The sequence below is a fragment of the Sciurus vulgaris genome, assembly GCF_902686455.1.
Source record: "Sciurus vulgaris genome assembly, chromosome: 11".
NCBI classification, from domain to species: domain Eukaryota; kingdom Metazoa; phylum Chordata; class Mammalia; order Rodentia; family Sciuridae; genus Sciurus; species Sciurus vulgaris.
In genome coordinates this window covers 6,773,186-6,795,794 of record NC_136472.1, presented here as the reverse complement: position 1 = coordinate 6,795,794, position 22,609 = coordinate 6,773,186, and the positions used below count along the sequence as shown (strand labels likewise).

Sequence of the window (22,609 nt, the reverse complement as noted above, 5' to 3'; positions counted from 1 at the left end):
TGCTGCCTTGAGATACACAGATTCACCTGCTGAGTGGCTCTCAACCCCGGGGGGTTCCCCTTGCAATAATGAGAGGCTGTGGGAGGTCTGAGCCCTATGCTGTGAAATTGTCATGAATGAGTCTCTGGATTGGGGTGGTGTTGGGAAAGGAGATGGGCCAAGTGTACTGGCCAGGTACCTGGGTCTACAGGGTCCTTGATCCTGAGAGGGAGTCCTAGGGTCAGGATCAAGTTTGGAGCAGAATGTACACCTGGGCTGATGTACACCTGGAGTACACTTATTAGGTCTTGTGTTCTCGGTGACCTGTTAAGGTCCTGTGTCTTGGGGTAGATGTCTAAGTTCTAGATGCTGGATCTAAGATTCTGGTCTGGAGTTCATGGTCCAAGTTCAGTTCTGGGAACTGACCTCAAATCCAGGGTTCAGAGTCATGGTAGTGATCCAAGTCTGGGACTGCAATCAAGGTTATGGTTCAAAATCTGGATCCTGGGTCCTACTGGAGATCTGGGGTTAGAGGTGTTTTGGAGGCCTGGGGTCAGCCTGAGGTCTGGGTGTGGGGCCTGGGATCCCGGGCTGTGACCTAAGGTCCAAGGTGGGTTTCCAAGGTCTGAGTCTGGGGTCCCTTTTGGACACTGAAGTCAGGGTTGTTATCCAAGGTAGTTATCCAAGTAGTGTCAGGTTGGACTGTGGTGTCGAGGTCAGGGAGGGAGTCTGGGATTATAGTCAGGGTCTGAGATCCAAGTCTCCGGGTCATGTTCTGAAGTCTGGGTCTGGGGTCTTGGTCAGTGTCCAGAGTTCTTGTCGCCGTCCACGTCTGGGGTCAGCACCGGGGCCCGTTGTGGAGTCTGGAATCCAGAGATGTGGTCCGAGGTCGTGGTCATCATCTGCGTCTGGGCCGGTGTCTGAGCTGGGGCTGGGGTCGCCACACCGGGTGGCCCGCGGGACTGACTCTGCCCCCGCCCGCCCGCCCGCGCGCGGCCTCCAGGGGGCGCCGCCCGCCCGCGCCGCCGCCCGCCCGGCCCGGCCCCTCGCCGGCTCGCTGGCGCTGTGCGCGGCAGGCGGGGCCGGAGGCGGCGGCGGCTCCGGGGCGCGGGCGGCGGCGCCCCGACTGCAGTCCCGGCGGGAGCGGAGCGCGAGCCGCGGCCGGGCCCGAGCCGGCGCCATGGGGCGGCGCCGCCTGTGAGCGGCGGCGAGCGGGGCCGCGGGCGGCGGGCGGCGGGGCCGAGGAGCGCGGCCGGGCCGGGCGGGCCGAGCGCGCCGAGCGAGCGGGAGCCAAGCGAGCGGCGGCGGCGGGAGGAGCAGCGCTGCCGCCGCCAAGATGGCCGACCTGGAGGCGGTGCTGGCCGACGTGAGCTACCTGATGGCCATGGAGAAGAGCAAGGCCACGCCGGCCGCGCGCGCCAGCAAGAAGATCCTGCTGCCCGAGCCCAGGTGAGGCCGCCGCGCCGCGACCCCGCAGCTCCAGGCCCCGCGCGCCCCTCGGCCCCCGCAGCCCCAGGCCCCGCGCGCCGGAGCCGGGCGCGCCGCTCCAGGGCCGCCCCCCGCTTCCTGTGCCTCTCGCCGCCGCCTGGTCGCTGTCAGCGTGGCCCGGCCGCCCCCCAGGCCCCGGCGCTGCCCGACACCCTCCCCTGGCCTGCCTCCGCTCACCCTTCTGTCCGACCGCGTCGCGGACCCGCGCCCCTCGGGGCTTCCGCTGCCCCATCCTCTCCCCTCCGGTCCACGCTTGTGTGAGATTTGCGGGCCGGGGAGCGAGTCTGCTGGGGTCCCCGCCGGGGCCGGGCTTGGTAGTGCTTGGACGGCGCCTAGGTGGTGGGTACCATGCTGTGGGGTGCCACATCCCAGGGAGCTGCGCTCAGGTGGGGAGCTCCCGCTTCACCCTCTCCCCTGCACACGTACCACTGGGTACCACTGACCAGGGGACGTCCCCGCACACCTGCGGCAGCTGACCCGTGGCTGCCACCTCTGTAATACGACGGATTCATCGCACTGGTGTCAAACTTTAAACTGTTCGGGATGTCGTCGCAGACGCCGACAGGATGTGAGCGGTATCTGGGGCTTGTCCCGCATCTTATGGTGGAATAGAGTTGTCCCATTGTTTGAACCCAGGAGGTGGGTAGGACAGGTGTGATGTTGTGCCATGGAACAGGTGGGGAAGCTGAAGCCCCAGAAATAAGTGGTCTGCCTAGCATCACCTAGATAATTCAAGGTAACTCCTGGCCACCATCATCACTAGAAGCTGGGCTCTCGGCTTCTAGTTCTACATTTTGTCCACTACTCCAGTCTGAGCTGGGGCCTGGATGCCCTGCATCTGTGAGAGCAGGTGTACCCACCCACCAGGATCCCTTGTGAGGTGAGGTCAGTCCCAGCAGCTCCTTGCACATGCCTGAGAGTTGCCTATGGTACTCCATCAGGCTGGGCACCTGGGTCTGTTCCAGCTGCTGTGGTCTTATCATGCAACTTCAAACAAGACCCTTCCCACTTCTGGGTCTGTTTTCACATTTGTGAAATGTGTATGGTGTGAAATAAGAGCAGTGACTGGTGTCTTCAGCCTTTGAGGCAGGACACGCAGCTGCAGGGGGTGCCCTGCTTGGGTCTCTCCCCATCCCCCTCTCCCATGCCTGCTCTCTGGGTTTCAGATTGACTGAATACCAGTCCTGGGAGAGGAAAATTAGTCTGCGTTTTGAAAAGGCCGTTGGGGCCCATTTTTTTTTTTTTCTAAGACGCTCGCAATCAGATTTCTCAAAACAGGAACCAGACTGTCAGCTGGGGCTGTCCAGGGAGCAGCGACAGTTAGGACAAAAATGAGTTCAGAAATGACAAAGCCAGGAGGGAGAAAACAAGGCAGTTAACCTCTAGGGCCCTGAATGGCTCTCCTTGAAGGCCATAGCCTCCTGAACCTCCTGCCGGTGGGGCTTCTGCAAAGTGTGAGGTGGGGCCTTTTCTGGAACTCTCTGCATTTAGGTTACCACTCCCCAGAATGCATCACTCCTGACTGCCCCGCCTTGGGTTGGCTCTGCAGGTGTGTTAGAACCGTGAGAAAGGAGGCCTTCCTCTTTCCCTATGCACTCTCTGTCCGAGGTAGTGATGATACGATAGTGATGATAAGAATGGAAGTTATAATTCATTATTTATTTTGACATCAGTCATCTCAGTTGATCCAAAAGGCAACCCGTAAAGTTGATAAGGCTAAGCCTTGCTTGTAGTAGTTACTCAAGAAATATCAGAACTGAGTGATAGCTCTTAGTCCTGAGCAGAAAAGAGGCAGGCTGTGAGCTTTAGGGGAGCAGCGGGCATCACAGGATCTCTCACAGGTCACATTCAGCTGCATGACATTGAGCAAACGGCCTGGAGCTTCCAGCACTGAACATGCTAAGTGCTGAGGCCAGGCAAGGGTCATGTGCTGCCTTGCAGTAGCCAGGCATTCTGCACTGAAAAGCATACCACCCTTGGCCATGGCTTTGCACTCCCCTTGGTCACATACCTACTGCCCTTGGTGACTCTCTTACATTTGCCCAATACTTGTGTGTTTCCAAAGTGCTTTTTACTGCATTTTATCCTTTTCACAGCTGTGGGAAGCAGGCCCAGTGGATGGTTTTCTTCCCATTTAACAGTCGAAGCTCTTGTGGCCCAGAGTGAGGCAGAGACTTGTGCTAGTAACAAAGGAGACCTGGGATTGGCTCTCCCCTGCCACCCACCTGTGTACACCTGTGCTCTCGTCCATAGTTTGTGGGATGGGCTGACTGGCACCCCTTGTCTGGGGAGCTGTGGGTCTGGGGTGATGTCTTGGACACAGCAGGGCAGCCCCTGGTGCCAGCAGCTGTCATGGTTCACGAGGCCCAGGCTCCTTCCTGTCGGCTAAAATGGAGAACCAAGTTGCTTTGGCAAAGCTAGTATCCGGAGACGGTAGTGCCATGCTAGGGGTCCCATCAGACATAGGGTCCTGTCTTCCCAACACCCACGAGGTCAGAGTCATGGAGAAGCCATGATTTGTTCCCAAGATAGGGTGCCTTTGGGAGCTGTTCCCACCTTGGGGTAGTTCCATCTTGTCAACCTCTATGACTGGTGCCCGGGCTTCTGGGTTGGCCGGAGCGGGGCTGGCATCACAGCCCTGATTTCCCAGGACTGGGGAGCTGGAGCAGTTGGGCATGGTGCCACTCTGACTTGGCACAGGGACCTCCCCTTCTGTCGCCCATAGGATCTGAGGAAGCAGACCCACTTCTGACCTTGTTGTGTAGCTGGAAGGCAGGAGACCTGGCTCCTCATCCCGCTGCAGCACCTGCTCATGTGGCCCCAGGCAGGTCCCTCATCCTGGCCGGGCCTGCCTCGGTTTCTGCCCCAGTAAAATGACAGGGCTGCCCTTCACTGACGACCTCCGCGCACCCCTCCAGCTTTCAGGGTCTGTGGTCTGACTTCACCCCAAAGGAGCTGCCATCTCTCCTGGCCGCTGCCGCAGCCGCCACCACAGTCTTGTAATTATCATCATTTGCTTAATATGACCACTGAGGCCTCATGTAATTAATCTCTGGGCTCCTGGCTGAGGAGCCCTGCCTGGGCGGTCCCAGGAGGCACCCCTGCCCTCCCTGGTGACAGGGGCAGGCCCAGCAGCAGCATGTGGGAGCCCGTGCCTCTTGCAGCCTCCTTCCCTGGGCTATTTCCTGGTCCCTCCCCCACCTCAGCTTCCTCCTGCCAGCCCCTTTCTGGCTTCCCTGCCTCCCCAGACCCTGTGCTCTTCCTCCACTGTTTCTGCTGCCTCTTCGTTCCTGTTAACCCTTCGCAGCCAGGACTTCCTGCCTCCCTTAGTGGGGGAAGGGGTGCAGGGAGGGCTTTTGCCCTCCTTCCTCCCTTCACTTCTCCATCACCAGCCGAAACCCTGCTGCCGCCAGAGCCGTTCTCTTTTACCCAGAACTTTCCACTCCAGTAGCTGCGCTCTCCCCCTCCTGCCCCTGAAAACAAGATTATCTTTTCGGCAGTCACTCCCTCAGGGCCTTTGAAGCCACTGCTGTTTCCCAGGAACGGGTCTCTGGGAAGTCTTTTCCCATCTGTCCTCCTTTCCAGAGCCGGGGGTTTCAGAGATTTGCCATTAAGTTGCTGGCTTACCCACTGGTTCCCTCGGTGAATGCATTTGAAGGGACTGTAAGCATATAGGCCGGGATCTGTGCACGGGAATCTGCGCTTTGGCAACCCAGGAATGGTGTGTCCTGTCAATGCACCATCAATCCCTAGCAGTAAGTTCCCTGGAGGGCAGGTGCAGGCCTGCCCTGCTCCACAGCTGCGTTTCCTCCCTGTGCGAGGTTCCTGTGCAGAGGGCTGGGCCCTGGGGCCCTGGGGCCCTGGGGCCCTGGGCCTGGTGGGTTCGGCAAGTGGCTGTTGCTTCTAGGTTATTATGGAACAAACATCAGGAGCCAGGAGCACGTGACTGTCTTTGAGGAGTGTTCAGCCTCCATCATACCTGCCCCGGCTTCCTGGGGCCCCTCCCCACTCCCCTCTGGCTCCTAAGGTCCGTTTCCTCCTCTGGTTGGAGTTACATTCAAGTTATTTCTAGTCTATTTCAAATGAAATTCTGAAAGTGAGGGGTTTGGCTGCAGCTTTTTTCTGGAACAGCATCTCCTCTCCGCATTGCTGCTCACAGCAAAGGGCAGCAGCGACACCGCAGAAATGGGTGTTCTGGCAGTGACGTGGGCGGGGGCAGTTCTCCAACTCTGAAAGCTATCCTGGGTTTGCAGTAGGGACATCCCCCTCCTGAGAACTGCAGGGCAAGAAGCTCTGGAAGTTTGTTCTTGGCTCATGCTAACAGGGTGGCAGATTTCCGTCTCCCTGTAAGGTGCTGCTGCTTATGTCACATTGGTGACATTGGATGAGGCCACCAAATTGCCTCTTTCTGTGCATCCCTTCAAGGGAGCCTGGGAGGCCGGCCTTCTATAGACAGGGATCATGTGTGCAGGGCCACCGGTCATTTTCTTTCCTTGGCCATGGACTAGCTAGGACTTGGCAATCAGGATCGGTCTTTCCCATTTGGTAGTGGCCCCATTCTTGAACTCCAGGTACATTTCAGCCCCAGGGAAAGTCGTTGAGAAATATTAATAAGAAGTCCCAGGGGACTTCCTCCTCCTGCTGGCACCTCGGTGCCAGGTTTCCTGGAAATGCCACAGGAGAGCACCTCAAGTGCAGCCACAGGCTGGTTAACTGACATCTCCAGAGCATGGCGTTCCCAGCATGGCTCCTGCAGCCTCCTCTCCAGCTTGTCCGATTGTGGCAGGTCGCAATAGTAGCATCACTGTCACACGAAGAACACCAGACCACAGCCCCTGCCAGCCAAGGCTTTCTCCCAGCCTGATGTGCTCCCAAGAGGACACTGCTGCTTCCTGCAGCCCTGGCAGCCAGGGCAGAGACTGGGCACAGGCCAGGGTCCCCTGAGACCTGCACCCAGCACTTATGTGGAGGTTGGGGGAAGGGCTGAGAGGTGCTTCTTGGGGAGGACTTTGGGTTGGCTGCACTCATTATGGGCTCCTGGTCAGTGGCCCAGCCTTGGTTTAAAAAAGAAGTAGGCGTTTGCCTCAACTCCAGCAGGTCCTTTGAGTCCACATAGCTGCTATCCCTGACCCCGAGTAGGAGCCACCTGTAAGGTCTCAGACCAACATGCTAGGTAGGCCACTGCACCACAAAGCATGGGACTTGCTCTTCTTCTGAACCATGTGGTATTAGAATGTACTGGAAGTTCTCCCCAGAGTTGGGCCAGGTCTGCCCCTCAGAGCCATGAAAGCACCCTGGCTTCGGGGGGGGGGGGGGGGAGATTGGGGAGTGAGCAGCTCGCTGCCACCTGAGCTGGACTGCCTCCTGAGCACCTGCACCTCTGTGCCACCATGCCCTGGATCCTTTGAGAGGCAGTCATCAGACTTGCCCACTGGGCCCTTGGTGCAGCGAGGGGAACACTCGGAGCTGCTCTGACGTTCAGAGGAGGGGCAGGCCCTGTGCGCACATCAGCTCCTGCCCCTGGACCCAGCCTCGGCCACAGCCGGCCACTAGGAGCTCACCTGGCCACTGGTCTCTTCCCCTGAGCACGTGGTAAATGTGGGATTTAGACCTGAACAAGACCACTTAGTGTCCGAATACAAGGAGCAGCAGCCTGGCGGTGAGCTGTGGGTGCCAGGGAGAGAGGCCTGGGCAGCTTTCCCATGGCCCAGGAGGCGGGACATGAGCTGACGGCGGCCCAGCAGGCCTGGCACCTCCAGAGTGTCCCCTCTGCTGTGTCCTCCCAGGCTTTCTGAGTGGCCACTTGGAGGGCAGTGCAGTGTAACCCTAACATCCTCATTTTGCAAATGAGGAAACTGGACCTGGGCCTCCCGGGAAGGACGTGGGGCCAGCCATTTGGAACCTAGGCCCTGGCACCATCCGACTTCAGGCACAGGGAAGCTTAGGGCCTTCTGGGCCGAGAGCGTTCAGGCCTCTCTCTCTCTCTCTCTCTCTCTCTCTCTCTTTTCTGGGGGGAGTACTGGGGATTGAACCCAGGGGCACTTAACCACTGAGCAACATCCTCAGCCCTTTTTTGTATTTTATTTAGAGACAGGGTCTCGCTGAGTTGCTTAGGGCCTTGCTAAGTTGCTGAGGCTGGCTTTGAACTCGTGATCCTCCTGCCTCAGCCTCCTGAGCTGCTGGAATTATAGGCGTGCGCCACTGCACCTGGCACATTTGGTTCTCTTGAAGGTCTGGAGTGGATCATGGGGGCCACGCACCCCTGGATATGGGGTTGTTGACCTGGATGATGGCAGGGATGCCACTCTGGGCATGTTGCCACTCACTCTGCCAGCATCAGGTAGCCAGTGCTAGGATGAAGGTGACCAGCCCAGGAGGCCACTCTGCCTCCCATGCACCCGTACTTGCCACCCCGGCAGGAGCTTACCCCAGTGACACGTGTTTCTAACCTGCCTGTTTCCTTGGCCACCAGCCCCCTGGGGATGGACAGGAAACCCTAAAATTGCAGCTTTGGGGGCCTAATGGGCCTAATATTCAGGGACTCTGCTCAGGCCTGACCTTGTGTTTGGTTTGGGGGGTTGTTTATTTTATTTAAAAAAGCCTTTTTTTTTTTTTTTTTTTTAAAGGAAGAAAATGAAGTGCTGTGGGCAGGGAAGAATGCTGTGGCCGCCTCAGGCGTGGCTCTGAGGGGAGGGCTGGCTTCTGGCCTGGGGTCCTGCTTCCCGCTGTGCTCTGGGCCTGGGCCACAGCAGAGCTCCTGGGGAAGTAGAAGGCCCTGCCTGGCAGGTCCCCTGGCTATAGCAGGCAGGTCTTACCAACGCGTTTCCCCATGAGGGCCTTTGCGTGTCTATTGCGGCCACTCTGAGCCACATGGTAGGAAGTGGCAGTGGCTACTTCCTGGCTCCTGGGTGGGTATTTCTTGGGCCAAGCTGGCACCATTTGTGCAGGTTCCCAGGAAGATATTGTGGGGCTTCAGAGGGTTTCCCAGCGAGGCCCCATTTCCCCATTCCCAGGGCCATACCCTGCTCCTGGTGGGGTCCCCCTGGCAGCTGGAATTGCTTTCCCTATCATCTGCATCTACCTGTCTGTCCATCTCACCTGACTCTCCACTGCCATGGGAGATGTCAGTTTGTTATTTTTCCCCCTCTTTATGGCTTTTCCTCATTCCCTTTCATTTGGACTGAAATATCCCAGAGCGCAAGAACCAGGTGCAGAAGCAGAGCCCCCTGAGCTGAGCCCAGGGTTGGGAATGGTCCTGCCTTCCTGGATCACTCCAGGTGAGATCCAGGCACAGGCCTCACAGATTCCTGGGCTCTGTGCAGCTGTGTCCTTCTGCCAGGTCTCAGGCCTCTGACACATGCCAGCTGGGCCCAGGACCTCTCTGCTCAGGTCTCCTCTGCAGCCCCAGAGCAGGGGTCTCAGTCTCCGTTTCACAGACTTGCCAAGCTCCTGCTGTGTGTGAAACCGTGGGAGACTTGGTTTCTGTCCTGGTCTCCTGGGTCCATGTGAGTCCCACAAGGTGGGGCTGGTGCTATGACCAGTGTGTGGCCTGCAACAGGGTCCATGCTGGCTTCGCATACCCTTCTGGTTTTCAGAGAATGTCCTCTGAGGAGGCATCATGGGGGTGCTGGGGTCTTGGGATGCCAGGCCCTGGACCAACAGCTCCTCTTTTCCCTGCTGGACAGGGTCTGTTCCGAAGGAGTCTCAGAACGGAAACACAGGGTGGCCAGCGCCTGTCCTTGTCATCAGGGCCCTACTTCCTGTCAGAGGCAGCTGGGAGGTCATGGTGTCTCCTAGCCTGTGAGAGTGGGGGCAGGTGAGGGGTCACAGCGTCAGGATTGTGTTTACAGCAGCTTTGTGGGCTCGTGATTGTGGGTGATGCTCCTAATGAGGGCTGTAGGGCAGCAGGCCCTGGGTCCCATTGCCCCCACTGGAGCCACATTCTTTTCTAAATTTCTGGTACCAGGGATTGAACCTAGAGTCGCTTAGCCACTGAGCCATGTCCGCAACCCTGCGTAGGATTTTATTTTGAGACAGGGTTTTTGCTCAGTTGCTGAGGCTGGCCTTGAACTTGAGATCCTCCTGCCTCAGCCTCCTGAGCCGCTAGCATTACAAGTTTCATCACTGTGCGGGATGGAGCCTCATCATTGCAGTGCCCTGGGCCCACTCCATAGGGCAGGCCAGCAAACTCTCCTCCTGCCACCTGGCAGCCCGAGCCACCTCCTTCCTGTGTGAGTGCATCTGTCTGGGCTTTGTCCAGTGGTAGCCAGGCAGGGACTGTCCCTGGCTGAGTCTTCCCAGCACCCAAGGCCCTGCCTTCCCTCTGTCCTTTGTTATGCTTCCCCCCTGCTCTGTGGGCTTTTTGCTCCTCTGTCCCTGGGCTGGTGGTTCCTCACCTGTCACCCCGGCCCCCCGGTGACCTGGGATTCACCACCTGGTGACATCCTGTTTGCACTTTAGGAACCCAGCGAAGTTCTGGCCTCCCCACCCGCCAGGCGCCTACCCTCTGAGCCTCTCCTCACAGACCATGAGGCCCACGCAGCCTTTGGCTCATGCTGTGTAATATCACAGACCCAGGCCTGTGATCTCGGCAGGGTGCCTGCAGGGTAGGGTGGGTTTCGTGTGCTGTGCTCAGGCCTCAAGTCCCTAATGGTTGACTACAGTCTGGGTGACCAGGCTGGCTCATGTTGGACTCTCAGCGGGCAGGAGAGAGGCACCAAGAGGCTTAGGAGGGGTGTATTCCAAGCACAGAGAGCCTGGGCTTGTGGCTCTGAATCCTCACCAGCTTCAGATCCTCCTTGGAGGCCGGCTGGCAGCCTGCACAGCCTTCAGGGCCATGTGAGCAGGCCAGGGTTTGAGTGTGATGCCCAGCATGTCCGGTCATCACATGCCCTCATTTGGGCATTACCCTAGGAGCCCAGCTTAGTGAGAGCCAAATGTGACCATAGCTGGCTATTGGGACAGGCTGGCAAGGTTGGGCTAAAGATGGCCCAGAAGAGGGGAGTGGGGACAGCAAGATGGCATCTGGAGCTTGGAGCGTGACCTGGTGGCTCTCCCAGGCCTTGCTCAGGGGTAAGGTGAAAAATAGATGCGAGTGTGGGGCTGGTGTCAGGGCACAGCGGTCAGACCCTTGGCTGTAGCCCCCAGCAGGAAGCCCAGCGTCCACCCCACATTTTGTTCCGACCATTATGGACCATTGAGGCCAGCTTTTTTTACCCCTGAACTATTTTTTTAAGTCGAGAGCCAATCCATACAATGTGAAGTTCATCACTTTCAACGGTGTGGTGCGGTGGCCTTGGTACATTCATGATGTGGTGCAGCCTGCACCCCTGCAAGGCCAGAGCGTCTCCATCGCCCCAAAAAGGGACTTCTTGCCCATTGACAGGCCCGTCCTTCCCTTCTAGCCTGCAACAGCAGACCTGCCCTGTCTCTGTCGATTACCCTGTTCTGGACAGTCGCATGCATGGAGTCATACGATCTGGCCTTTTGTGACTGTCTTCTTTCATGTGACATAAATGGCAGGGTTCAGTTGAGCCACGCATGCGAGTGCTTTGCGCCTTTTTGTGTCTGAATAATACGCCATCATATGGATGATCGACGGGTGCATTTTGTGTATCTGTTCACCTGCCAGTGGGTGAACCCTGGCCATCAAGTGTGGCCGGAGTCCCAAAGCCAGTGCTGGCAGCCTGGGACTTCTGCAGGTGGTGGGCTGCTGAGCAGGAAGGGCGCAGGCTTCCTTGGGTCCATCTGCTGTGACCTGTGGTCAGGATTGGTGACTAGACCGTCAGGAGCAGCCACCTCCCACCAGCAGTGGCTCAACTCAGGCTCTGGGCAGGGGAGGGACGGGCACGGGCCCTGCTCACTGTGCCTCTCTGCCGTGCAGCATCCGCAGTGTTATGCAGAAGTACCTGGAGGACCGGGGAGAGGTGACCTTCGAGAAGATCTTCTCCCAGAAGCTGGGTGAGTGCAGCTGTGGTCCTGCCAGCCCAGGAACTTCACACCCTGTCCAGCTGCCCAGACCCCCAAGGAGAACCCTGAGTTGATATCCTGTCACCACCCCCAGCTGACTGGGCTGTGTCCCCTCTACCTGGCGGGTTAGCTCCCCACCCACTGGGCAAGGTGGCTGCAGGGGCTGCTCCCTAGGGAGCTGCCACCCTTGTATCTGCCAGCCCCTGGCTGTTAGCCCAGGGAGCCCCGTGATGGGGAGGGGACGGGGCCCAGTGGTCTTCTAGAGCCGCCAGGGAAGTTCCCCCTTTGGGGTTTTTGTTTTTGAGAGTTGCAGCTTCCCCTTGGCCCAGCCACAGCTGCTCTGGGCCGTTGGTAGAGCTGACAGGAAGAGGCGGGGCCCTTCCTGTGGCGCTTGCCCAGCTGTGGTGGCCCCACCCCACCCCCAAGGCCCTTTGCACAACCTGCCTCTGTGCACCCCTCACCCTTCTTCCCGGTGCCTCCTGTCTTGGAAGCTCCATGAGTCTGCTCACCAGCAGGGCCCAGGGCCCAGGACTCAGGGGAGCAGCTCTAGCCCCCAGCTCTGCTTCGGCCGGGCCTTCTCAGCCTTCCCAGCCTTCCCGTGAGCAGGATCTGGGAGTGGCCTGGCCAGATCAGGCAGTGGAGGTCGGTCTTGAAGTGTCAGTGTGCCAGGAAGCACACATTTTGGGTCCCGGGCCCATGCTCTGTGACCTTGGGAACGTTGCTTCACATCTCTGAGCCTCTCCTCATCTGGGAAATGGGACTCATGAGCTCCACTGCCCAGGACTGTCAGGGTTGGATGAGGGTAGTGTCTATAGGAGCACTTTGCCTGCTGTGGAACTCCATTCACAAGTTACTCGAAGGCACTACATTAAAAGGCTCAGCTGTCCTTGTCAGAAAGGATAGCTACAGACTCAAACAGAGGTGCCCAGGCAGTGGAGGGCATTGACAATATGAGGACACTGTCCCCAGAGAAGTGTGGAAAGCCACCAACTCAAGCGCTGTCACCTACGTCAGCTGGAGGCCAAGGAAGGAGCAGGGCTGCCCTGAGCTCTGGTCCTCCCACAGCTGCTCTGGGGTCAGGCCTCAGCCCCGCTCCCAGGGAGCCGTGAGGGTGCCCTTCCGGAGCCCCCTCACTTCTCCATTCCGCTGTTGCCCATCACCTTCCATGCCCGGCTCTGAAGCCCCCACCCTCCAGCCCACCTTCCCAGGAACCTGCCACTGCCGAGCCCAGAGTCCCCGCTCATGCCTCTGGCATATGCTGTGTGTCTGACAGACCTCCCTGAGCCTCAGCTCCCCCATCTAGCCTGTCCTCCTTGTTAGGGCTGCTGTGAAAGTCGGCCATGTGTGGAAGGGGCAGGGGCAGGGGAGGTGAAAGGGGCCTCCCTCAGAGCCGCCCCTGCAGCCTGACTCGGGTACCAGAGGTCCCGGCAGGATCCTGTCTGGATGCATCTGTCTGCATCTGCCTGGCCCACCAGTGAGTGGTGTAGCTTCAAGAGGGGGCATGAGGCCTGTGAGCTTGGATGCCGACAGGGCTCCTGGCACCAGAGCCAATCCTGCCTCTGCAGCACTGTGTGTTGCCACTTCCTTAAGAGGCAGGTTCTGGGAAGGACAGCACAGCGCCGCCCAGCCTCAAGGCTGGGAAGCTTCAGGTTGGCAGCAGCCATAGCGGCCGTGTTGCCCAACCCCTGCCTGGGACAGGGACCACCTCTGCTGCTGTCTTGGCCGGTTCTGCCCAGGGAGCCCCAAATTCACTTCATCCAGGAAGATCCCGGGAGGAGATGTGGTTCAGGGTGACCCAGCTGGTCTCTTTCAGGGTACTTGCTCTTCCGAGATTTCTGCCTGAACCACCTGGAGGAGGCCAAGCCCCTGGTGGAGTTCTATGAGGAGGTGAGGTGGGGCCTGGCCCAGGGCAGGTAGTCGGCTCAACCCTGCTCTGTGTCTGTGCGCCACCTGGCATCTTTGCCCTGTGTCCTCCAGATCAAGAAATACGAGAAACTGGAGACAGAGGAGGAGCGTGTAGCCCGGAGCCGGGAGATCTTCGATGCCTACATCATGAAGGAGCTGCTGGCCTGCTCGCACGTGAGTAGCCACAAGCCCGAATCTCCCCAGTGGCTCTGCTGCCTGAGCTGTTGGAGTGCAGAAGGGAAGGAAAGGCTGGGGAGGACTCATGGCCAACTCTGTCCTCCCTAGCCCTTCTCAAAGAGTGCCACTGAGCACGTCCAGGGCCACTTGGTGAAGAAGCAGGTGCCTCCAGATCTCTTCCAGGTGTGTGCTGGGCTTATGTCCTGCTGGCCCCACCCAACCCCACCAGGGTCCTCTGAGACCGCCCCAGATCCAGGAGCGTGGGCAGCTGGGGGTGGGGCCTGGGCAGCCACCACCTGAGGGGCCCAGTCACCCACTTCCAGCTCCCTCTGCAGCCGTACATTGAGGAGATTTGTCACAACCTCCGAGGAGATGTGTTCCAGAAATTCATCGAGAGGTGAGTGCGGGGCCCCGCGAGGGGAGGAAGAAACCTCTCAGAGGGGACAGAAGGCCATGAGGAGGAGGGACTGGGCCTTTCACTACCTGCTGCAGAAGCTCCTGGAGGTCAGATAGGCTCCGAGTCATCTCCTCCCACCTGCCCTCTCAGTACCAGACTCCTCAGGCCTGTCCCTGGATCACCCGTGCATCTTTGCCCTGGTCTCTACAGCACCCTGCCAGGCTGCCTGGCCTGAGGAGCATCCAGGTCGTGGAGTGCACCCTGCCCTCTGGGGCCGCACAACAGTCGGCATGGTGTTGTAGACATTGCGGGTTAGGGTCACAGCTCTCCAGCCATGGGGTGGGTGGCTTCACAGGGAATGAGCTCTGCGTCACTGGAGGCATGTAAGCAGCAACATGCCGAGCCCCAGGGAGGCTGTAGCAGCAGGAAGTCCGGGTTAAACCGGGTGCCCTCCTCTCTAAGCTTATCTGATCCCAGCAGGAACCATAGTTGGATGGCCGAGGCCCATGCTGCGATCCCAGGGAACGTCAGTGGGGCGGGACAGACCCATGCCAGCCTTGTTCTGCCCACTCTCTGAGGCTTACCTGAGCCTGGATTCCTTTCTTTACAGCGATAAGTTCACACGGTTCTGCCAGTGGAAGAACGTGGAGCTCAACATCCATGTGAGTGGAGCTGGTGGGCGTGGAGAGCCAGCTGGGCCCACAGCTTGGCCAGGGGGGGCAGTCAGGGGAGTCCGCCCTTTGGCCCCTGGAGTGGTAACTGTGGGCTTAGGGCTGGCATCCCAGTGAGGGAAGCTGGGGGCAGGTGATTGTGTAGCCCAGGTAGCCCGCGGTGACCCAGCTCTTGCCACCCTGCAGCTGACCATGAACGACTTCAGCGTGCATCGCATCATTGGGCGCGGGGGCTTCGGTGAGGTCTACGGGTGCCGGAAAGCAGACACGGGCAAGATGTGAGCACCCAGCTCAGCTGGCGTTTGGCGGATGCCTGAGAGGACAGGGACACCTGGAAGGCCTGGGTGTACTGGGGAAGAGCTGTGGGGGAGACCAGTGCCCCAGGCTCTTGTAGGCCCCTGCATGGGCAGTCTCAGCTGGGCCACATGCTGTCCCCTCCTCCCCGTCTTGCTTGGGCTGTCGCCTCCTGCAGGCTCCTCAGAGCTCCTCACCTGCCAGCACCTTCTGCCCTCTCTGAAGTTCTGGTTTTGTCACGTGCTTGTCCTGTGTCTAGTCTTTCCCATGAGGTGTCGGAAGCAGCTCTGGGGCCCTGCCCTACCGGGGGCGTTGGCCACAGCTATGCCTCCTTCCCCGCCTGCCGCAGGTACGCCATGAAGTGTCTGGACAAGAAGCGCATCAAGATGAAGCAGGGGGAGACCCTGGCCCTGAATGAGCGTATCATGCTGTCCCTCGTCAGCACTGGGGTGAGCAGGGGCGCCTGGGTGGGCCCCCGCACCTGGGCCAGTGACTGCACAGCCTCTGCTGACAGCCCCTCCCCCATAGGACTGCCCTTTCATCGTCTGCATGTCGTATGCGTTCCACACGCCCGACAAGCTGAGCTTCATCCTGGATCTCATGAATGGTGAGTGCAGGGCTGCCCAGGGGCCCCGGGACCAGCTGGGGCAGCAAGCTGAGTGCTGCCCCCTTGGGCTGCCTCCCTCAGGCGGGGATCTGCACTACCACCTGTCCCAGCACGGAGTCTTCTCTGAAGCCGACATGCGCTTCTATGCGGCGGAGATCATCCTGGGCCTGGAGCACATGCACAACCGCTTCGTTGTCTACCGGGACCTGAAGGTGAGGTGCCCACCCTGCCCGTCCTCACACACCTAGGTCCTGGCCTGGGACTCCCATCTCCTCCTGTTACGCCCCTAGCTCTCCCTGCAAGGCCACTTCCTGGTTCAGGTTGCAACTAGGGAAGGGAGGAGAAGACCCCACCTGGGCCTCGTCTCCAGTACCCAAGTTCTCTCGAGTGTAGACAGCCGGGCGCGGCTCACTGGGCTCCCTCCACAGCCGGCCAACATCCTTCTGGACGAGCACGGCCATGTACGCATCTCCGACCTGGGCCTGGCCTGCGACTTCTCCAAGAAGAAGCCCCATGCCAGCGTGTGAGTGCCCTGGCCAGCCCCTGCTGCCCCGCGCCCCACCCACCCACTCACGGCCTCCTTCCTCCCGCAGGGGCACCCATGGCTACATGGCCCCCGAGGTCCTGCAGAAGGGCGTGGCCTATGACAGCAGTGCTGACTGGTTCTCGCTGGGCTGCATGCTCTTCAAGCTGCTGCGGGGGTGAGCTGGGCCCCTCGGTGGGCAGTGGGGACGGGCCTGGAGACTTCCCCCAACCAGGAGGAAGCAGCAGAGGGGCGCCCACCACTGCCTGGATGTTAGGGTGGCACCACCCCAGCTTTGGATGAGGCTCATTCACGTGGCCCACGTCATTTTCCCTGTTCTTATCCTTTGACCTTGGTCTTTGACTTCTCCCACTTAGGCACAGCCCTTTCCGGCAGCACAAGACCAAAGACAAGCACGAGATCGACCGTATGACATTGACAATGGTGAGCATGAGGGTCCTGATGTGGGACAGCAGGGGTGCTGGGGGCTCTGGTGGGTGCTCAGGTCATGACTGTGGTTCTCACTGACCAGTAGAGATCTCAGAACTCTGGTCCCCCTTCGCCCCTGCGAGGCAGATCTCTTGCTCTAGGCTCTCACCCTCTATTGTCACAGTTCACGCTTGTAGGGGGCCAGTTAGGAAGCTCTAACTCCCCCCACCCCCCAAGACCTTGTCTCAAAATAAATAAATAAATAATAAAAAGGGCTGGGGATGTAGCTTAGTGGTAGAGCACCCCTGGGTTCAGCCCCCAGTTCCCAAAATAAATAAAACTGAACAACCCTGAGATGTGGGGACTACTGTTCCCCTATCTTAGAGATGAGGAAGCAGGCTCAGGGTTTAGGAACTTGCCCAAGGTCACAGAGCCAGGCTTCTTCCTCAGCCCTCAGTGTCCTGCTTCTCCCTAAAGGCCGTGGAGCTGCCAGACTCCTTCTCCCCTGAACTCCGCTCCCTGCTGGAGGGTTTGCTGCAGAGGGATGTCAACCGGAGGTTGGGCTGCCTGGGCCGTGGGTGAGTACTCTGGCTACCTGGGCATGCAGCTGTGCTGGGTCTCTGTTACAGGCTGCTTGCCCCCTAAGTCAAGGGCTGTGTCCCACTATGGAGGGAGCCCCCTCCATGGTCCCAGCCTCCTTTCAGGAGCTCACAAGTGGGTCAGACCATTACCATCCAGGCTTCTCAGGGTGGAAGAGCCACCTGCACATGGAGCTGCTGGAGCCAACCAGGCCAGCTTCCAGAGCAGCCCTGTAGCCAAGATGATGAGGAGGATAAAAGCAGCTTTGTGTGTGTGTGTGTGTGTGTGTGTGTGTGTGTGTGTGGTATTGGGGATTGAACCAGGGCCTTGTGCTTGTAAGGCAAGCACTCTACCAACTGAGCTATATCCCCAGCCCCTAAAAGCATCTTTTTATGGTTATTGAATATTACTAAGTGCTGGGCAGTGTGTTACTAAATCACCCATATTAAAACTCAATAAGCTAGGCGTGATAGCATGTGCCTATACATGCAGCTACTCGGGAGGCTGCGGTAGGAGCCTCACAAGTTTGAGGCCAGCCTCAGCAACTTAGCAAGACCTTGTCTCAAAATAAATAAATAAATAATAAAAAGGGCTGGGGATGTAGCTTAGTGGTAGAGCACCCCTGGGTTTAGCCCCCAGTTCCCAAAATAAATAAAACTGAACAACCCTGAGATGTGGGGACTACTGTTCCCCTGTCTTAGAGATGAGGAAGCAGGCTCAGGGTTTAGGAACTTGCCCAAGGTCACAGAGCCAGAAAGTGGCTGAATCAAGAACTAAGCCTGAGCTCAGCCTGACCCCTTGGCCTAGTCTTGGGTGGTACCAAGCCCTGGTCACAGGCATCTGTGTTCCCACAGGGCTCAGGAGGTGAAGGAGAGCCCCTTTTTCCGCTCGTTGGACTGGCAGATGGTCTTCCTGCAGAAGGTAACAACCCGGTTGGGGTCGCGCAAGGTCCCTGTAGCCCCTCTCCCATGCTGACAGCCCAACCCCTGTTCCACTGCAGTACCCGCCCCCCCTGATCCCCCCACGGGGGGAGGTGAATGCAGCTGATGCCTTTGACATTGGCTCCTTTGATGAGGAGGACACAAAAGGAATCAAGGTACTGGGACTTGCCTGGCCTCACACCCGAGGCCCTGCCTGGCCTTGCAGGCTCCTGCCCCTCTGTGCCCCCGTGAGGCCCTGTCAGCTGTGAGCCACACTTCCTCCTCCCCAGACCTCCTTGGGGGTGGCGGTTGGAACAGACCATCACTATGCCAGGGCCCTGGGCAGGCCTGTGGCTAATGATGTCCTGGCACCTTCTGTCCATTGGTGCGGCCTTGCTTGATGCAGCTACTAGACAGTGACCAGGAGCTCTACCGCAACTTCCCCCTCACCATCTCGGAGCGGTGGCAACAGGAGGTGGCAGAAACCGTCTTTGACACCATCAACGCTGAGACAGACCGGCTGGAAGCCCGCAAGAAAGCCAAGAACAAGCAGCTGGGCCACGAGGAAGGTGAGGCTCACGGCTGCTGTAGAAATGAGAACCAGGCTTGGGGTCCAGGCCCTCGTCCAAGGCCACAGCCAGCAAGTGGCCACACAGATCTGAACCTGGGCTTGAGCCTGCCTCTCTGGTCTCTTGTGGCAGACTATGCCCTGGGCAAGGACTGCATCATGCATGGCTACATGTCCAAGATGGGCAACCCCTTCCTGACCCAGTGGCAGCGGCGGTACTTCTACCTGTTCCCCAACCGGCTGGAGTGGCGGGGTGAGGGCGAGGCCCCGGTAAGGAGCGGGTGCAAGGTCAGGGTGCCAGGCATGGGGGTGGCCATGGGCCTGCCCCTCACCGCCTGGCCACCCCGCAGCAGAGCTTGCTGACCATGGAGGAGATCCAGTCCGTGGAGGAGACACAGATCAAGGAGCGCAAGTGCCTCCTTCTCAAGATCCGTGGTGGCAAACAGTTTGTCCTGCAGTGCGATGTGAGTAGGGGGCCCTGGTACGGGAGGGTGGCGGGGCTGCTGGCCAGGGCTGACGGCCTGGCGTGTGCAGAGTGACCCCGAGCTGGTGCAGTGGAAGAAGGAGCTGCGAGATGCCTACCGTGAAGCCCAGCAGCTGGTGCAGCGGGTGCCCAAGATGAAGAACAAGCCGCGCTCACCCGTGGTGGAGCTCAGCAAGGTGCCGCTGGTGCAGCGCGGCAGCGCCAACGGCCTCTGACCCGCCACCCGCCTGCCGCCTTTTATAAACCTCTAATTTATTTTGTCGAATTTTTATTATTTGTTTTCCCGCAAAGCGGAAAAAGTTTTATTTTGTAATTATTGTGATCTCCTGTGGCCCCAGCCTGGCCCAGCCCCCAGGGAGGGGCCCGCTTGCCTCAGCTCCTGCTGCCACCAACCCGGCCACTGTCCAGCGCCCTCCTGATCCCTGGGGCCGCCCACTCCCAGCATCTTTCTTTGTGGGACAGCGGCAGCCCCGAGTAGCCCTTCCAACCCTCCCCAGGGATGCAGCCTCACCAAGCTGTGCCACCTCAGGCCCTGTGGGCTGTGCTCTGCCATGGCACAGCCGGGTGGCCCAGCGTCCCCAACCCCAGGGAGGGCATAGCACAGGGATACTACTTGAACTTTCCCACCACAGCCCCCCCTGCAATAGAGGGACAGGGCCCTGCACTGTCCTGCCCTCTGGCCATTGGTGGTGAGGAGAGGGCCCTTGTCTCCCTGGCTGCCAAGGCCTCCTGTGGTGACTGGATCTCTTGGGCCCTCGTTGAGGAAAAGCCCCCATGTCACTGACTGACCCCATTCCTCCTTCCCTGGACACTGGGGCTCAGTCGGGAGGGTGGCGTTGGCAGACGCTCCCCACAGCCCTCCTCTTACCCACCAACCCCAGGCTCAGGACCATGGAAAGGCACCTGTGGGTTGGGCCACACCAGCCAAGCCTGGCCCCAGGTGCCCCCTGCCCTGGGCTGGCAAGGCCTCACCTTCCCGGGACCACAGCAGGCCAGCAGGCGGTGGGTGGCACAGCTGAGGGCTCCGGCTGGGGCCAGCCCTCCCCGCCCAGGCCAGTCAGTGTGCCCCCAACCCTGGCGGTCCAGCCCCACAGCCCATGTCCTGTCAGTGCCACTGCCCACGGGCACCGCCTTGCCCACCGCATGCCCCCCGTGCCAGTCGCGCTGCCATGTGTGGTGTCGCGCCTTCTCCCCCGGGGCTGGGTCGGCACCCTCCCCTCTTGTCTACTCACTCCCGGGGCGTTTCTTTGCCGATTTTTGAATGTGATTTTAGAGTGGAAAATGATACTATGCGTTTTTATAAAAAATGGTGCCTGACTCACTGGCTCGGACTCTTTGTGTCTGGTGACCACCTTTCTACCTCCACCAGACTGGGACCTGAAGGGGGGGTCTTGGTGGCTCTAGGTCCCCTTCTGCTGTAGCAGTCTCCAGGCAGGCCTAAGTCCTCTTCTGGGCTGAAATGAGGTACTCCACTCCCTCACCCACCTCCTGGGGTAGGGATCTCCTGTCCACTTCCTGGGTGAGTGGGCAAGCCCAGATTTGGGGCTCCATTTGGACTGATTTGGGCCACCTCAGCCTTACTGAGCCCCTTGCTCATCAGGCACTGTGCTAGTTTCCCTCCTCTGGAACAGGGCACCTCTGCCCTCTAGGCCATACTGGGGTCTCTGGGTCCTTGGCCCTCTCTGGTTTTGGACTCCCTTCTGGCCTCACTGTAGCCCCCAGTAGGGGTCCCTGGGCCTGAGAGCACCCCACAGCAGGCCTCTCATCTCCCCGGAGTCATTTCCTCTTCCCCTTGTCCCTGGGGGGGTGATGAGGCAGGTGTGTGCTGCTGCCCTGTCCACAGGATTCCCCTGGAAAGACTGAAGCCAAAGAATGGTGTGGCCCCAGAGGAGGAAAGCTGCTGGGCAGCATGGGCTGGGTGGGGGACTGAGGGGTCTTGGAGGAAATGGCCTTTGAACTGGACCTGCAGTGATGTGGGGGGGATGTTTCTGAGAGGGACCAGACGCTCAAAAGTGGCCCAGTTGACAGTGCACTATGGAAGGAGCTAGACTCAAAATGCCAAGCTTGACCTAGCAGGGGGCCCTCATGGAAGGGGAGTCTAAGCTTTCTTTCGCTCTGGGGGATTCTCGAAGGCTCTAACAGGGCCGGCTCTAAAAGAATGGCTGGGAGAGGAGCCAAGGGCAGGAGACAGGGACATCCCCATGATGGTATAGGCAGAGGAAGAGATGAGAAAGGCCAGAGGGAAGGGCAGGAAACTGCTGGACTTTGTGACGAGAGGTGGGACTGGGAGATGGAACACAGGGAAGCACCTTTCAGAGGCAGGACAACTCAGAGCACAGCTGACCTGAAAGGAAGAGGATGAGCATTCTAATGGGACACCTGAGCCCAGAGATGTCTTGGAGGTGGCATCAGGGTAATGGTGAGGGAAGACAGGCCCTGAACCAGGGAGAAGCCTGACTCGAGAGTCAAGGTGGGTGAGAAGGGGCTGTGGAAGAGTTGAGAGGCAGTTGCAGGAGGGCGGGCCAGTGGGGAACTGTTCAAGACGACAGGATTCCAAGGCAGGGGCTGAGAACGACCTCCCAGATTTGGGCTTGAAGAAGGCAAGAGGAAGGGACAGCCTCTCAGAAAGTTGCAGGTCAAAAGAGGACTGAGCAGTGGCTGCCAGCAGACCCTGACTTTAGAGCTGTGGACATTCAGAGACCTCTGAGTTGCTGCAGACCCCTGGACGTTACAGATGACCTGATGATACCACAGGGTGGGTGCAATCATCCAGATGCACAGGAGCCACCTGACTACAATGAGAAGGTGGGGTAGAAACAGCAATCAAACTCCAAGTCCAGGCACTCCAACATGAGGCCACCCTTGAGCAGGAGCTAAATAGCCCTAAGCCCTTCTCCATCGCACTATCTAGTCATTTTACAAAAAGAGAAAACAAGACCATAGGTTCAGCCTGGGCTGCAGCCTCAACCCCCAACAAAACCAGGACCAGAGACCCCAGGACCGGCCTCCCAGATCGAGGGGCGGAACTGAGCTAAGACCTGCACCCTAGTTCCGGTGTGGGTGGAGGTGATGGCTCTGTTTTGAAACCCTGTCTCTCCTGAGGTTGGCAGCAAAGTGCATCCTCTGCAAAACCACCCCCTGTGGCGGTGGCATTCACCGTGGACTGTCCTCCACCAGGAAAGCTCTGGCGCTAGGTGGACCTGCGTTTCCCTACTCCTCCACAATCCCATCCGTAACTCGAATGTCCTGGGGACCGCCTCCCCGCATCACTGAGTCCAGTGACATTGGCCCAAGTCTTTGGGGAAGGGGCTTCAGGCTCAGCTAGCCAACATTTAGAGGCAGCTGCTGGATGCTCATCTCCAGAACGCTGAGTGCTCTGGCCAGAGGTGATGGGGCCAGCACCTTCCACTTCAGCGGCACACACAGGCATAGTCGGTGACCGCAGGAACCCACCGGGGTTAGGGAGACAGGGCATGGACGGGGATTGGCCAGGGAAATGCGAGTGACCCACTGACAGCAGGACGCGGGCCAGCTGCGCACGCACGCGCACACGCGCGATACCCCTCGGGGCCCACTCTCCGCCCCGAGTCGAGCCGCCCCGCCCCCGGACCTCCTTCCT

General features: G+C 59.2%; 1 protein-coding gene across 2 annotated transcripts; it reads left to right on the top strand.

Moving 5' to 3' along the window:
* Window positions 1-1,062: 1,062 nt before the first annotated feature.
* Window positions 1,063-20,307, top strand: GRK2 (G protein-coupled receptor kinase 2). 2 transcript variants are annotated; one of them, XM_079103216.1, is made up of 21 exons: window positions 1,063-1,428; window positions 11,351-11,427; window positions 13,250-13,323; window positions 13,414-13,515; window positions 13,627-13,701; window positions 13,854-13,915; window positions 14,526-14,577; window positions 14,773-14,864; window positions 15,230-15,329; window positions 15,409-15,487; window positions 15,569-15,699; window positions 15,916-16,010; window positions 16,081-16,188; window positions 16,388-16,454; window positions 16,917-17,017; window positions 17,873-17,939; window positions 18,019-18,114; window positions 18,345-18,507; window positions 18,640-18,776; window positions 18,860-18,970; window positions 19,041-20,307. In XM_079103216.1, the coding sequence occupies exons 1-21, from the start codon at window positions 1,316-1,318 to the stop codon at window positions 19,203-19,205; spliced, it is 2,067 nt and encodes a 688-aa protein (XP_078959342.1). In that variant the 5' UTR covers window positions 1,063-1,315; the 3' UTR covers window positions 19,206-20,307. The 2 variants fall into 2 exon arrangements, with proteins under 2 accessions (XP_078959342.1, XP_078959341.1); XM_079103215.1 differs by having other exon boundaries at window positions 1,064-1,428; window positions 18,857-18,970.
* The last annotated feature ends 2,302 nt before the right edge of the window (window positions 20,308-22,609 follow it).